This window comes from Fukomys damarensis, unplaced genomic scaffold (assembly GCF_012274545.1).
Source record: "Fukomys damarensis isolate Sample0158 unplaced genomic scaffold, DMR_v1.0_HiC HiC_scaffold_32, whole genome shotgun sequence".
Classification (NCBI taxonomy): domain Eukaryota; kingdom Metazoa; phylum Chordata; class Mammalia; order Rodentia; family Bathyergidae; genus Fukomys; species Fukomys damarensis.
The window spans coordinates 33,508,554-33,523,825 of record NW_022900944.1 but is presented as its reverse complement, the minus strand read 5'-3'; the positions used below and the strand labels follow the sequence as shown (position 1 = coordinate 33,523,825).

The window sequence follows — 15,272 nt, the reverse complement described above, 5'->3', positions numbered from 1 at the left end:
GAGAACATTATTGCTCTGTATTGGCTTTTTTATCAGATGGTTTCAATAGAAATTAAATCTCAAACTGTCTACTTGGAGCCCACTTCACATCCACTAATATGGCAAAAGCCTTTATTTTTGCATCTCATTATTATTAAATAAGAAACCCACTTTCAGCAAAGAACAGCAGCAAGAATACTGAATAACAGAATTCCCCACCAAATTAGACTACACATGGTATTAGCTCAGATACAGGTGAGTTTCGTGCTTCCAAATTATCTTTATCTAGAACACCTGAGGGTTATAGCGCCATCACTTTTGTACTTCAAAGCAATTTTTTTGTAACTGTAGTCATGGCAAGGAAAGGAAAACAGTAACTTTATCATGTGTAGTCCTAACAAACATTCACTGCGTGCACACTCCAGCAAGAGATAAAGATCTTTGTTCAAAATATGCTGAAATAAAACAGGTAAACAAATGCCGTTATTGCATACACAAAAGGAATGTTAACAGTATTCATTCACAGTTATGGGTGAAGTAAAAAGAAAGTTAAATAAGTGAAATGATGCTTTGCCCAAATAGCAAATGTAGGAGACAGGCATGGGCAAAGAGCAGCTACTGAAATGCATGGTGCTGGATCCAGGGTAAGGAACTTGCAACTCTCGCTGCTTCTTTGGAACCTCCCTCCTCAGAACACTCCTACAAACCCCACACCTGTCTTCAGAGCACAGCAGCCACATGTGACTAACCTCCTCATTACTTTTGTGCTATCTGGCAACAAAATGAGATGGTTACTAAAATCAATTTCTTGTTGAGACAAGACATGTCTCAATCTATTTCTCCTGGAGTGGGAGGTAAAAAAATTACTGTTCTGCATCTCAGTCTCCTAAAATGGAATTGAACCAGACAGATGTCATTTCAGATTTTAACCATGAGATGCCAGAAATAAGGACTACCTGGCTTGTAAAGCACTTTTCATTGCTCCACATCGACACTAAATGAGCGTAAGCCAGACAGTATTTTTGTTTCAGAACATAAGCATGTATGACAACTGGTAAAAGAACCCAACAGCACAAAAGATTGGTGCCAATGAATTTTTGTTTCTGCCTAAGTGGTCACAAGAACTAAACACAATATACATTTTGTCCCCATTGCTTTCTGGTCTTATAAATGTAAAAATTATCTCAAAATGGAAAATGATTCCTGAGTTGGGAGCTGGGAAATTTTGGAGAATGGGCACTAAATCCGGCATTTTGGTGGCATAGAATCTCTCGCCTCTTTTGTGTTCACAGCAATTACTATGGACAGTATGGTGTGCAGTGGTGGCTGGCCCTCCCTAGGGACACAACAACCAACCAAACACCCCAGGGACCAGGAGACACTGTTCACCAAGGACTGCCTTTTCACAACCTAAGGATGTCGAGACTGCTTTGAAAATTCAAGTCCTTCCTGATGGATTTGGCTAGTGTGCTACAGTGTGTACTTTAGTGAGCTATCGTGCACTCTACTGTTGAGACAAGCCACTGCAAACTCTCACTCAAAAACTTTCACGTTGCCATTTAGTTAAGCAGAATTACAGGAAATGGACCTAGAATTTTTTATAATACAATTTTTAATTTTTATAATACTAATTTTTATATTAGCAGTAGTTCAAAAGTAGCCCTGGGTATTGGGTGGATTCCACGGACATTAGAGACAATGTCTGAAAAACTTTTCCCTCTGGCTCTCAGCAAAAAACAAGTCCAGATATAAACACGAAACAAAACGAAACAAAAACAAAAACAAAAAACCTAATATGGAATAGAAAACATACTTTTTAAATTGTTTACCCTAGAAATATCATAAACAGCAGTTTTGCTTCAGACTAGTTCTTTTAACATTCTTGTAAATCAGATGTTTTTCATTCAGTTCTAGAGAATGCCAACATGCTCTTACAGTTGATCCTGGTTATCTTCTGGTTTTCTTTAAGCTTAGCTTAAATGTAGCCTTTCCTGCTCCTCAATACTCCTTTTTCTTCCCCTCTACCCTGATGTACTCCATATGGTCACACAACTTAGACATTACAGCAATTACATCCCAGCTCTTATTCCAGGAAACCCTTCCTCGTGTTTAAATGGAGATGCATCAAGGCATTTCCCTTGCTATGTAATAACCATTTATTCATTCCATTTTCTTAAAGTAGCCTCCTATCATTTTATAAACATTTTCTAAAGATATTAGTTTGATTAAACCATATCTGATATATAAAACTCAGCCAGAAGCTACTCCAAAGTATCATATCCAAGTATGTAAAGAAAAGCTTAATTTACCTTGGTGAATTCAGAATTCATTCAACTGTAAATCACAGGATACAAGACCTGGTTTGAACTTTTTCTTACAAGTCTGCATGGGCGGACTCTGGTTTGCTGGACAGCTTCCTGCCTTATCAAGTCCCTGGCAAGCTTGATACTGAGCAGTGTCTGTGGCACTTGAACCCAGCTCTTACCTACTGGATATGACCACAGCCCAGAAGCAAACAGGTAATCCTCACAGGATAGAGAAAAAAAAAGTCAAAGCTACTAGCAGAAAATAGCCAGGAGACCCCGGTGCTACCCTGAAGAAAGAAAATAAATCACAGATGCCACAGAAATGCCTGCAATATAATTCTATATAAACTACTTTTCACTGAGACAAACATACAAGTCCAAAAAAAAGCCTACCAGTTTTTTTTAATTATTGTTGTTGTTTATTTTGAGTAAAACAAAACCACAAGTTGGAGCCATGAAAGTAAAAATACAGATGAAATGAAAAGCAGACTCTTGTCATGATCTCTCATTTTCAAATGATATTTTATATGGAAGTCATTTCACAGAGTCTCTTGCTTTTGTAAAATGAGGAATTAAAATTTTGCTAATCAATATACAAAAAGCAGTAAGAATCCTTGGTAAAGCTCTATAGACAATAATCATACATTTATATTCTCACCATTAAGAAAGGGGACAGAGAGAGAGAGAGAGAGAGAGAGAGGATTAGAAGCTGGTACCAAACAAATGAAAAGGTTTTGGTGCCTTTTCTAAATTCCTGCTAAAGAAGTGTTTTAAAAATATTTTTCAGGCCAGGGATTTGGCTCAGTGGTTCTGCCACCTGCCTCGCAAGCGCAAGGACCCAAGTTTGATCCCCAGTACCAAAAAAAAAATATTTTTTCAAAAGAAAAATTTGTCAGGGTTTAATCATCCCACCCAATCTATTCCTTTCTTTTGTTGGCTGTTCCCATCCCCAAGAAAGCAAAAGAAAGCGATTTTATCCAGCATCCCTTGGGAAAAAAAGGGGCTGGACCGAGGGGTGGGAAGCTACACTACCAGCTACACTAGCCTGGAAGCGGGAGGTGGCCACATAGTTCTCTCTAGTTTTAATAAACAAACGGGGAACAAGATCATCTGGCAGTCATGTTGTAAGGAACAGGTGCACACTTTTACTTCACATCTGAAACTCCTTATGGTAAATAATAGAATCAAATCAGAATTTCAAAAAATGAAAAAAGAAAAATCTCAAAAACTAGGGTGAAACTCTAATGTGCTTTCGAAGTATTGGAAAGCAGGCATTTTTCCCACAGAGCAGTGTCACTACAATGTGGGAACTGCAATCAGCAACATAAACGTGTGAAAACCAGCAATGAGAAGACACACTGGCCAGGACACAACAATGAGCAGGTGCTCTGGGAGTAAGGCTCTGAGAGAGGAAGGACATCAGTCCCAGATTGGAGGTGGACGTCTGGTCAACTGCCTTGGCTCCAAGGGGGAAGAATACAATTGGCAAGATTTGAGGGGCTCCACTGTAGCCCCAAAGCAAGTCTTTCAACTTTCACTCCCACGTGGATGTGTTTCCCAGACTTCAACAAGGTCCCCTCAGGAGGATTTGCTTTCTGCTGTGTAGTAACGATACAGGACACCTAGGAGAACAGCGCCTACAATGGGGAGAATCCAATATGACCAGCAGCTAGAAAAGAGAAAAAAGCAGTGAAGTTGTGAATATTTTATAGCAAATATACACTATCTTTCAGAATTGACATTTTAATGCTTATGTGGGCAAGCAGTTTTTATTTTATTTTGGAAATTTAATTGCTTTTATCACACAGTAGTTGGAAAAACTCAAACTATTTTTTTTTTTTTTTTGAGAGGGTCTACGTAGTTCAGAATGGCCTTTAACTCACTACATAGACTAGGCTGGCCTTGAACTCATGGCAATCCTCCTGCCTCACCCTCCGAAGCACTGGGATTACAGGCATGCACTACCATGCCTGGCACACCAAAACTATTTTAGAGTGCCAATATTAAAAAGCACAAAGAAGAAAACTTTTTTGGGTTTTTTTGTTGTTGTTATTGTTTTGTTTGTTTGGTACCAGGGATTGAACTCAGGTTCTTGTGCTTGTGAGGAAGGTGGTGGCACCACTGAGCTAAATCCCCAGCCCTATAGAGTAAATTTTTTAAAAGGATAAAAATATCAAAAAAGATATACACACACTCCTCTATAGGTGTTTCTACAAAGACATATAGTGGTTATATGCGGGTTATCAGATTATGGGTAAATTTTTCTTCTTTATAGCCAGGTGTGGTGCTCATGCCTATAATTTCAGCACTTAAGAGGCTGAGGCAAGAGGATCACCTCCAGTTTGAGGTCAGCTGGGCTTCATAGTGAGTTCAAGGACAGCCTGAACTACATAGTGAGACCCTGTCTTAAAAAACAAAACAAAACAAAACAGGCCAGAAATTTAGCTCAGTGGTTCTGCTGCCTGCCTCACAAGCACAAGGTCTGGAGTTCGATTCCTAGTACCAAAACAACAACAACAACAACAACAAAAAAACCCAAAAAAGTTTTCTTCTTTATGTTGTTTTTCTCATGTTGAACTGGGGATATAATTCAGTAGTAGACCACCTGTCTATCATGTGCAAGGCCCTGGATTCAATCTCCACTATCACACACATATACATAAAGACGTTTTTCAAATATAATTAATATTTTCCCCATGCTAGGGATTGAACCCAGGGTCTTATGCTTGCTAGATAAATACTCTAAGGAGCTGCACTTCCAGCCCAAATTAATAGTTTTAAGTAGAAAAAAAAAAGTACCATTATATAAGTATTTTGCGTGTGTGTGTGTGTGTGTGTGTGTGTGTGTGTGTGTGTGTGTGTGTGTGTGTGTGTGTGTGTGTGTGTGTGTGTGTGTGTGTGTGTGTTTCCATGTCTATCCCATTGTAAATTTGGAAGGAGTAACCCAACAATCAGCAGTATTTTATTTGTTTTGCATGTATTTTAAAAATTTAATCCTTACCACAACTCTATAAAACCACGATCCTCCTCTCATACATAGGAGACACAATCTTTGCACTCCAAATCGTAAGGTGGTCAGGTGGTCTGATTCTAAACCATCCTTTTTATCTCTAGTTGAGCCTGGACACTCCAAAGGACACACACATGAGCCTAACAATAGTTCTAAAGAGAGTTAAGCAAATGGTAGCTGGCTTAAGAAGTACCATAGGCAACTTTCCTTGACTTTTTCAGAACATTAACACCTCTCCCTAAAATAACTCTTAGGTAGTGGAGTATGGCAGCACTGCTAACTTTAGAGTGTAATGACCTGCTGCCCCTCTTACCACATAACCAGTCTTGGTATTGAAGGTTTGCAAGTCAAAAAATCCAGCCGAGGTTCGTAACAAAAACACTTCTCTTTGCCTGAACATGCCTAGCACTCTGTACACTGAAGTAAGGCAGAAAGTTACTCTGAACAAATTTAATAGTCACCAGGCAGTCTTTGTTAAAAAAATTAATCAAAATGGCATATGTAACAGCAATGTGGCACATGGGAACATTCACATACTCTCCCCACGAGAGAAATGAATTCAGACCTTTTGAAGAGCAACAATAAAATACTAAAGTCCAAACACAGGATCCTTGAGAAAACACTGAAGAAAAAGTCCTCAGTGCAAAAACAATGGTCAGTCTTCTTAATAATCTTTCCTACTATTTAGCTGTCACTGAGGAGAAGAAAACACATTTCTACTGCAGTAAGGGAGGTGTGAATTCAGCAATAACCTACAATAAGATGGACAAAAATTTCTTCTTGTAGATTCATCCATGTTACTTCATGGAGTTACTGCACTTCATTATGAACCATTTATTATTATTATATGAAAATACCATGATTTATTCCTTCATTTTATTAATGGATATTTGGATAGTCCCAATGTTTAAATATCCTAAATAATGCTGCTATGAACATTCTTGTGCATATTTTCTGGTATACTTAGGCACACATTTCCCCTCCTTTTTTTTTTTTTTGAGAAAGGATCTTGAACTCATGAGTAGCCCAGGCTGGCCTGGGACTTGTAGTGATCCTCTTGCCTCAGCCTCCTGAGGGCTGGGATCACAGCCATGAGCTACGACATCCAATCCTTCTTTTTCTGGTGGTACTGGGGATAGAACCCAAGGCCTTCACTACATCCTCAGCCCTTTCTTGTATTTTGAGACAGGGGTCTGACTCAGTCTCTAACTTGCCTAGGCTGGGTTTCAATTTGTGATACTCTTGATTCAACCCCCCAGAGTGCTGGCATCATAGGTTTATAATGTACACCATCATGTCTATTAAAAAAACTGGGATGGGGGGGAGGTTGCTGGGGATCAAACTCTGAACCTTGCGCTTGTGAGGCGGGTGGTGTAACCACTGAGCTAAATCCCCAGCCCCAACTTTTTTTTTTTTTTGGTTTGGTGTTTTTGGAGACAGGAACTTGCTATGTAGTTCAGGCTGGTCTTGAACTCATTCTGTAGACCAGGCTGGTCTGGAACTCAATATAATCCTTCTGTCTTGGCCTCCTGAGTGCTGGGATTATAGGTGTGTGCCACAACAGCCAGTACCATTTTTATTTTATATATATATATATATATACATATACATACTCACTATATAGCTCAGGTTGGCTCTGAACTCACTATGTAGCCCAGGCTAGCCTTGAATGTGCAGTGATCCTCCTACCTCAGCTTCCCAAGTGCTGGGATTACAGGTGTGCACTACCACATCTGGGTAAATTTTTTTGTTTTGCTTTGAGTCTTTAAGAGTCCTTTACATATTCTGGACGTAATTCCTTGCCAGATATATGACTTCCAAATTTTATGGTCTGCTTTTTCATTTTCTTTGAAGCACAAATGTTTTTAATTTTGATGAAGTCTAGATCACTTTTTCTTTTATCCCTTTTGCTTTAGTTGATGCATTTGTTTTGCCTAGGTTTTTTTTTTTTTTGGTACTGGGGATTGAACTCAGGACCTTGCACTTGGCAAGGCAGGTGTGGTGCCACTAAGCTAAATCCCTAGCTCCTAAATCCTTATTATTAAGAAAATGGAGGCTGGGGATTTAGTTCAGTGGCACCATGCCTGCCTTGCAAGTAAGTTAGATCCCTGGCACTGGGAGAAAATAAAGGAAAAGAAAATTGAATTTACTAATAGTTTGTGCTTTTTTATATTGTCTTTACTTCAAATAAGACAGGATTTTATGGGAGACATACTTTTTCTTTTTCTAAAATTCTATGAGATCTCCAAAAGATATAATGGCTGAGAATGGTGGCGTATGCCTACAATACCAGCACTCAGAGGCTGAGGAAGAATCACTGTGAGTTCGACGCCAGCTTGAGCTACATAGCAAGAGTCTATCTCAAACAAACAAACAAAAAGATATAATAAAAATTTTACAGGGGCCAGGGATTTAGCTCAGCGGTTCAGTGGCCTGCCTTGTAAGCACAAGGACCCAAGTTCAATTCCTGGCACAAAAAAAAAAAAAAATGGACCCAAGTTCAATTCCTGGCAAAAAAAAAAAAAAAAATTTTTTTTACATCTTCATGAAGATTTTTTTCCAAGCCAATGATTCCACAGTTACCTCAAGTAGAAACTTTTATGTGACGGTAATTTATACTTTTCAGACCTAATACTATTATATTACTATAAGAGATAAGTAAACCTTTGAGAAAACAAATTCCTAAAAATGACCAATAATTTTTCCTTTCATAAAATGTGGTAAAAGCGCCTCTCTTACAGAGTGAATGTGTGGATTACATGAGTTTAGGTTATAAGTAGAAGTCACATGGCTAGGCTGCAGTGTAGATATCCAGGTCTTGCCTTAATAGCAGTTACTTTTCATGCATACTGGCCTCTACCTGATGTCACAATAACATTTAAAAAGTACTTAAGGCATAAACCTTTTAGATTAGTCAAACTGGTTGAAATTGTAAAAAATTAATTTTGCTAATGTCAAAGAACCACTTACTGAATTTACAATGATCTGGGCCAAAAGGAGAACTGTACTCTTATGTTGTACATGTATATTTATAAAAGAACTTGCTAGACATTACATATAGCACAAAGAAGTCTGAGAAAAGGATACTAACCTTTTGCACGATTTATTTTTCAAAGGATCCTGAAGAAGACACAAATCCAAAAAGACAAAAGATTAACATAGCACATAGAAGTTTTTTGTAGCTGATAACAGAAATTCATGGATTTTGATGTTTACAAATTTATAAGCAATAGGTAGATTGAAAATCTTTATTTTATTTTTTCCGGTACCAGGGATTGAACTCAGGACCTTGTGCTTGTAAGTGCCACTGAGCTTAAATCACAGGCCTGAGAATCTTATTTCTGATAATATACGGGTACTCCCTAGTGAAGAATTACTAGGGACAGCACAGAAATGACCTAAGCTTTTTTAGACATAAAAAAAATGTTAATGATACAAATGATATTGAAATGGGATTAAATGATAGGCCTGGTTCTTCTGGGTTTGCCACCAGCAGTATCTAAGATCACATTTTCTGAAAATATTTTTAAAAGCCCCCAAAACTCTTCTCTTAATATGAATATCAACTGCGAAACACTCAAGAGCATGATTTGTTTGTAGCTCATAGAAATGAACCAGCTTATTCTTTGAGATCTTAATAATTATGACTGAAAATTTTAAAGTTTATTACACAATAAAAAGGGGGAGAACAGGTAAGAGAAAGAAAAATACGAAAGTAATCTTTTTTCCCCAACATGAAAAAACACATTTTATTGCACTTCGTTATGAGAAAATAAAATTTCTAAGTGAATCAAACCATAGACACAATTCCTTTAAAGGTTGTTTTCCTCTATCATGTCAGGTTGTTATGTAACTAAAATTAACCAACTTTAACAAACAAAAGATAAACAGGAGGAGGAAGAAAGACCACCTAGGATACAGTGTTAATTATTTGCAGTTTACCAAAATAATCTTAAAAAACAATTTTGGCAATAAAAAGCAATAGGAGTACTGATATATGTGACAATGTGGACAAACCTTCAAAATGTGCTAAATGAAAGAAGCCAGACTCACAAAACCACATATTATATAGATCCATTCATATGAAACATCCAGATCAGGACAACCAACAGGGGCAGAAAAAGTAGATTAGTGGTTGCCTTGTTCTGGGGAGGGGGATGATGGAAAATAACACTATTAAGTATAGAGTCTCCTTCTAGAGTGATAAAATGTTCTAGAATTGATTGTGTCTGCGGTGGGGCAGTTTTGTGAATACACCAAAAACCACTGACTTGAACGTTTGAAATAGGTAAATTGCATGGTATGTGAATAACTCAATAAAACCTTATTATTAATAAATAATTTTTACTCAATTTCAGTGTATGTTAAATGAAGATATTGAATTCATTAATTAGCTATACAGGATAAAAGGCCTGCTAAATTAATGCCAGAGGACAATAACCCAGTAGCATTGTTTGCTGCTGCCCAAAATATCACCTTGGCCAATATGTAAAAGTATGCAGAGTATGAACACAGTATAATAACTGTGCTTACCAATAATTTTCAATAATTTCCAGGAATCCTATATACTGGCCCAGAGATACTTTAGAGCAGTACATGAAATGAGTTTTAATTTCATATATCAAAAACGCTGCCACGCAAATAAACACATGCCCAAAACCTGAAAGAAATTAGCCTACAGGTAAGCAAAACTTCCAATGAAAGGTCTTAGAAAAAACTGTACTAATATACTATCATATTTCTTTGAGACCTTGATGGTTATTGTTTAGCATGAATCAAACTAATTAAACACACGTTGCCAATGCCTTCCTCATGAGCACATCGTCCTGATTTCGATCCCTGGTACCAAACCAAACAAAACAAAAACAAAATTAATATAAATGGATTCTGTACATTTCCAAGTTTTCAGCCTCCTTCTAACCCAAAGACCTAGACATGTACTAACTAGAGTGAGCCTTGACAATGTCATAAGCATGAAGAAAGAGTGAAGAGAGAGCCAGACTACAATATTCTGAAATTATAATCACTTCTTTTTTTTTTGAAACAGGGTCTCACTATGTAGTTGAGACTGACCTGGAACTCACTATGTAGCCCAGGCTGGTCTCGAACTCACAGCGATTCTCCTGTCTCAGCCTCCTGAATGCTGGGATTACAGGCGTGCATCACCATGCCCGGCCTATAATCACTTCTAAAATAAATAACTGAAAATATTCAGGATTTTTTTTTTTAACTAAGCAAAGTGTTCCTGTTTTGAGATCAATTTACACCTGGAGGCAAAAAAGACCAACCTGCCTAACACAGAGGAGTGAAATTATGAGAAAGAAGCATTTTACCCCCTTTTGGACATGGAAAGCCATGTAAATGCCAAATTAGAGCAGCTCCACTTTTAGCCAAATATTACACAGCAGTGAAAGAGATGTTAAAGGCACAGTGCTTGGCAGCCAAGTCCTTTAGCCAAGTTTGGAAAGAAGTCAAATGAGGTTTTTTTGTTTTGTTTTACTGTATTTCTTGATTTTGAATTGTACAAAATGGAAAAAAAAAAAACCCAACTTTTTCTTCACCTTCACCTTTCCTCTAGGCACAATTCCTCAATCCTCATTTCCATGTCAAACTTCTGTCCTGAAGCTCATGGATGCTTAAGTGAAATTCTTACAGTTTATCGCTAACTTCAATTTACCCCTTTGGATAAGACAAATGTGCCTGGTTATGTTCATGCCCAAATTTTAATGCTCTCCACTGTTTACATGGAAGTAAATTACAATACTACAATTTTAGTTATAAGAGAGCAGGTTAAACCCAAAGTTCTCTTAGTGTTGGCTCTACGAGGTAATCAATTTGCAAGCTTTTTTACTCTCTAAGGAGTTTGGATCATACCTACAAATAACACAATTGCTATGTCTATTATAATACCTGAGAAATTTAAGTAACTCACAAACTAAAATTATGTCTAATACTGTCCAGCTCAATGCTAAATTAACTCCCTCATTTGTAGAATGAAAGGCTCAGATCGGATGAACTTACACTCACTCTATTTTCTTTCTTTTTCTTTTTCTTTTTGGAGACAGGGTCTTGCTATGCAGTGCAGGCTGGCCTCAAGCTTGAAGCAATCCTCCTGCCTCAGCCTCCCAAGTGCTGGGATTACAGGTGTGTGCCACTATGCCCAGCTGACTTTACACTCTCTAAAAATCATATTATTTCAAGAGAATTTTCTGAACCAAGGGCATTTCTCAAACCTACAAGGGCAGCAGCACAGCTTTTGAAAGGATAAGGCAAAGAAACATCGTTCTCTTGTGTCTAGCAAGATTGAAGGAGCACTAACTACCACATGTAGTTTTTTCTCTTTTCCACAAATTCTATAAAGGAGTATTTATTTTCCCAGATATTCTTCCAAAAGGCAGTACACCATAAAGCACTGACCTAATTTTATACAATAAAGAGAATGACAAAGAAATGTATCTGTCAATCCTGTGGGAAGGAATTTTGGGGTCAGAGAACAAGGATTTCACTATGAATTCTGTTCATGAGAAAACATGAGGGAGAGAAGGGCACATGCACACATAAGGAATGTGGTATATGAATACTTTGTCATCAGGACACAAACCTAAGAAAGAATGAGCTACAATTAGGATCATGATGTACAAAAACAGGGTGTTGTAAGTATACTTTCAGCTTATAATAGTTTATATTTAGGCTTTCAAAAGCTTAAATAAAAGGTATATAAAGTGTACAATGAGCTTATGTTTTAATTTCTAAATTAGATATTTGCTATTCCAAGAAGATTCCAACCAAGTATTTAAAATCAGAGGAAGTGGATTTTAAGTCACAGGATATTTCAGCAAATTTAACAGGTATTTGGGTGGTCTGGTGGAGTTTTTGCAGTTTTTATTGAGAGCACTTTGGTACTTTGTAGACAGTATCTTAAGAAAAACAACTTGAGAACTTCAAGCTTCAAACATTACTGGAAAGGAATTTTTACCCATAATATCCTGGACCTTATACATGAGTTGAGTTACTGCTATATGAATCTTAGTATTTGGTGCATCTTAAAATAGGACTAAAGTACATGACTTCAACATTTTATAATTCCAACTCTTGTCATGTGGTATGGATACTGGGGACAACTAGAGTACTAAAATATTAAAGCTGCTGCAAACCATTTATTTCTGGATGAAAATACAGCTTAACAATTACTCCCTTGCAAAATATATACCCTAAATGTTAGCCTGTTTATATAAAAAATATTTCCTGGTAGATATGGTAAAATTCAAAAATAAAAACACTCCCAAAGAGCTGGACATAGTGGTGCACGCCTGTAATCCCCGCACTCGGCAGGCTGAGGCAGGAGCATCGCTGTGAGTCTGAGGCCAGCCTGGGCCACAGTGAGTTCAAGGCCAGCCTAAACTACAGTTTTTCTGTCTTCAGAAAAAAAACACTCCCCAAAACAAGTTTCTATGACTCACTGTGTTAAGATATATCTCTAATGAAAATAATTAAAACAGGATAACTTAAAAAGTGAAAAAAATTATTACAATACTAGAGGGCTAATTTGAAAAGGATGTTACCTTGCTCTTCTGATCCCATCTGCCTCCCTATCATTTCTAAATAAGAGTTTTAAAAGATGTTAACCCTAGACATCACTCAAGAAAGGTTGTTTTTTAATGATTTTGCCATTACATTCTATACTTATTTTCAAAAGATTATGTTACAAAACAAAAGTCAGACAAGGAATAAAAAAACAACCAGACAAAATTCTTTAGAAAACAGAAATCAATACTTGTCTAAAGAGCAACTGCATCCTTTAATAAAGTAGGTACAACAGGAATATTAAAGAATTCTTTTTTTTTTTTTTTTTTTTTTTGAGACAGGGTCTCACTATGTATTTGAGACTGACCTGGAACTTACTATGTAGCCCAGGCTGGTCTTGAACTCACAGCATCCTCCTGCCTCAGCCTCCCAAGTGCTGGGATTACAGGAATGCGCCACCATGCCCAGCTTAAAGAATTCTTAAAAGTATAAATTTCTAGGGCCAAGGATGTAGCCCAGGGGCATTGTACCTGCCTGGCAAGCACAAGGTCCTGAGTTGGATCCCAGGTAACACACACACACACACACACACACACACACACACACACACACACACAGAAAGAGACAGAGAGAGATAGAGAGAGAGAGAGAGAAAGTATAAATTTCTAATTTAAATGTAACCACTACGGTTTGGATAATGGTTTGACTTTTCCTCGAGAGTTCATGTGTTGTAAACTTTGTCCTCAGTGTAGCAATGAGAAAACTTCTAATCTTTAGAACTATTTTATTTTTTCAAACATATCATGCATTAAATTGTTTTTTAATTGTGAAATGATCAAGTTATTGGTCCATAAGGCTGGAAGGAGACTTTACTAGTAAAGCAGCTGAACTAACACCTAGATAGTACCTGTAAAATGAACAAAATGGTTCCTACTTTTTTGGTCAGGTTAAGATTTGTATGTACTTTATCTCCTGAAATGAGGGCAGAAATGAGTGATAAACACCTAACTAAGAAGTAAATGCATAATCAAAAAGGTAATTCACACACTACAAGTGCCTATGAGCTATTTGCTGCAGAATAAGCAAGTATATACATACACAGGCACAAATAACACTTGGTCTGATTCTAAGAAGAGTTTCGGTAACCAAAAGCAGACCTTAAGTCAAATATGAATAGAAGATTGATTGCTCTCAGCATGGGGATTAATCCAGCAGAGAAAGGATTCACAAAGACAAAATGATTTTAAATTCTAATTAGTTATCCTTCATTGACGCAGGTAAGAAAGATTACTACTGCCATATCTATAAATCTTAAGCTTTTTAAATTTGGGATTTTAATATTTCAGGGCCTTCAACTCAAATATTAGCAATCTAACATTAAAACGATGGTAACCAGGCCATCGCTCAAGCGCCGGGAGATAGCCTGGGCCCTGATCCACCGCGGGAAGGAGAGCCATGCCTGCTCCTGACCCAGCCGCCATTGCTCCAGTGCCAGGAAAGTAGCGGCATGGGTGCCCCTGAAACCCCATAAGCCCACACACACACAGTCAGACCTCCTGCCTGTGCCAGTCTTTGGATCCACTCTGCAGGGGCAGAGGTGGTCATCAGGGGTATTTTTCTGAGTTCCCAACTTTGAACATCTTTAAAGAAAGGGCTGGGAAATCTGTAATAGAACGTTGTGGAGTTCAACCATTCAGAAGGTTGGGGAACTCAATCTGGGCCTTGCAGCCCGAGGTCAGTCAGCATCATGGGGTTCAGCCATCAGCTAACTGAGATCAGGGGTCTTTCATCCTCGCTCTGTCATTAAATGGTAAATACACTATATTGAAATTTTGTTCACTGCAGACATGTTCTGGACTGCTTCTTGATTTCAATTTAATTCAAATGATTTAAGGGTGATAGACTAGTGACTACCACAGGTGGTCAGTGTCCAAGTTGTGCTTGATCTTAATGTGGTGCTGATTGTATCAGTTGGGGTAAGCATTGCCGTTGATTTGATGAGCTGTTTTCTCTGATGTTATGAAGATGAGAATGTCTGTGGGTCATAAGAGATACAGAAGCTAGGGCGCAACTATATCAGGAAGATTTGGGTGATAATCCAGAGATTAAACCAAGGACAGTCCGATAACAAAAATTAAAATGAGAAAACACTTAAGCAAAACACAAGGACAGACTTCTAGTTTACCAATGGCAAACAGTAGGGCAAATGAGGATGAAAACGCCGATAGTGTACCACCAGGACACCCTGAACTCAAACCACAGGAAGTAACAAAACAGATCAATCAGGCTCTAGAAAAATTCAAAACAGAAATAATTTCCCAGATAACCATAGAGATAGTGAGCAAAATGGAAGTCGTGATTCGAGACTCTAGAGCAGAAACTGACAAAAAAATAGATGAGCTCAGGACCATGATAGAAGCCATGAAGGCCCAGCATAAGAAAGAAATGGAAAA

General features: G+C 37.7%; 1 protein-coding gene across 1 annotated transcript in view; it reads right to left on the bottom strand.

Moving 5' to 3' along the window:
- Positions 1–3,205: 3,205 nt before the first annotated feature.
- LOC104854047 (cytochrome b5 type B) overlaps positions 3,206–15,272 on the bottom strand; it is a 37,870-nt gene continuing 25,803 nt past the window's right edge. Inside the window, exons 4-5 of the mRNA XM_010612348.3 lie at positions 8,387–8,415; positions 3,206–3,954 (exon numbers count right to left, since the gene is read on the bottom strand). Coding sequence (XP_010610650.1) covers positions 3,864–3,954; positions 8,387–8,415 — 120 coding nt within the window. The 3' untranslated portion in view covers positions 3,206–3,863. The remainder of the gene's footprint in view (positions 3,955–8,386; positions 8,416–15,272) is intronic.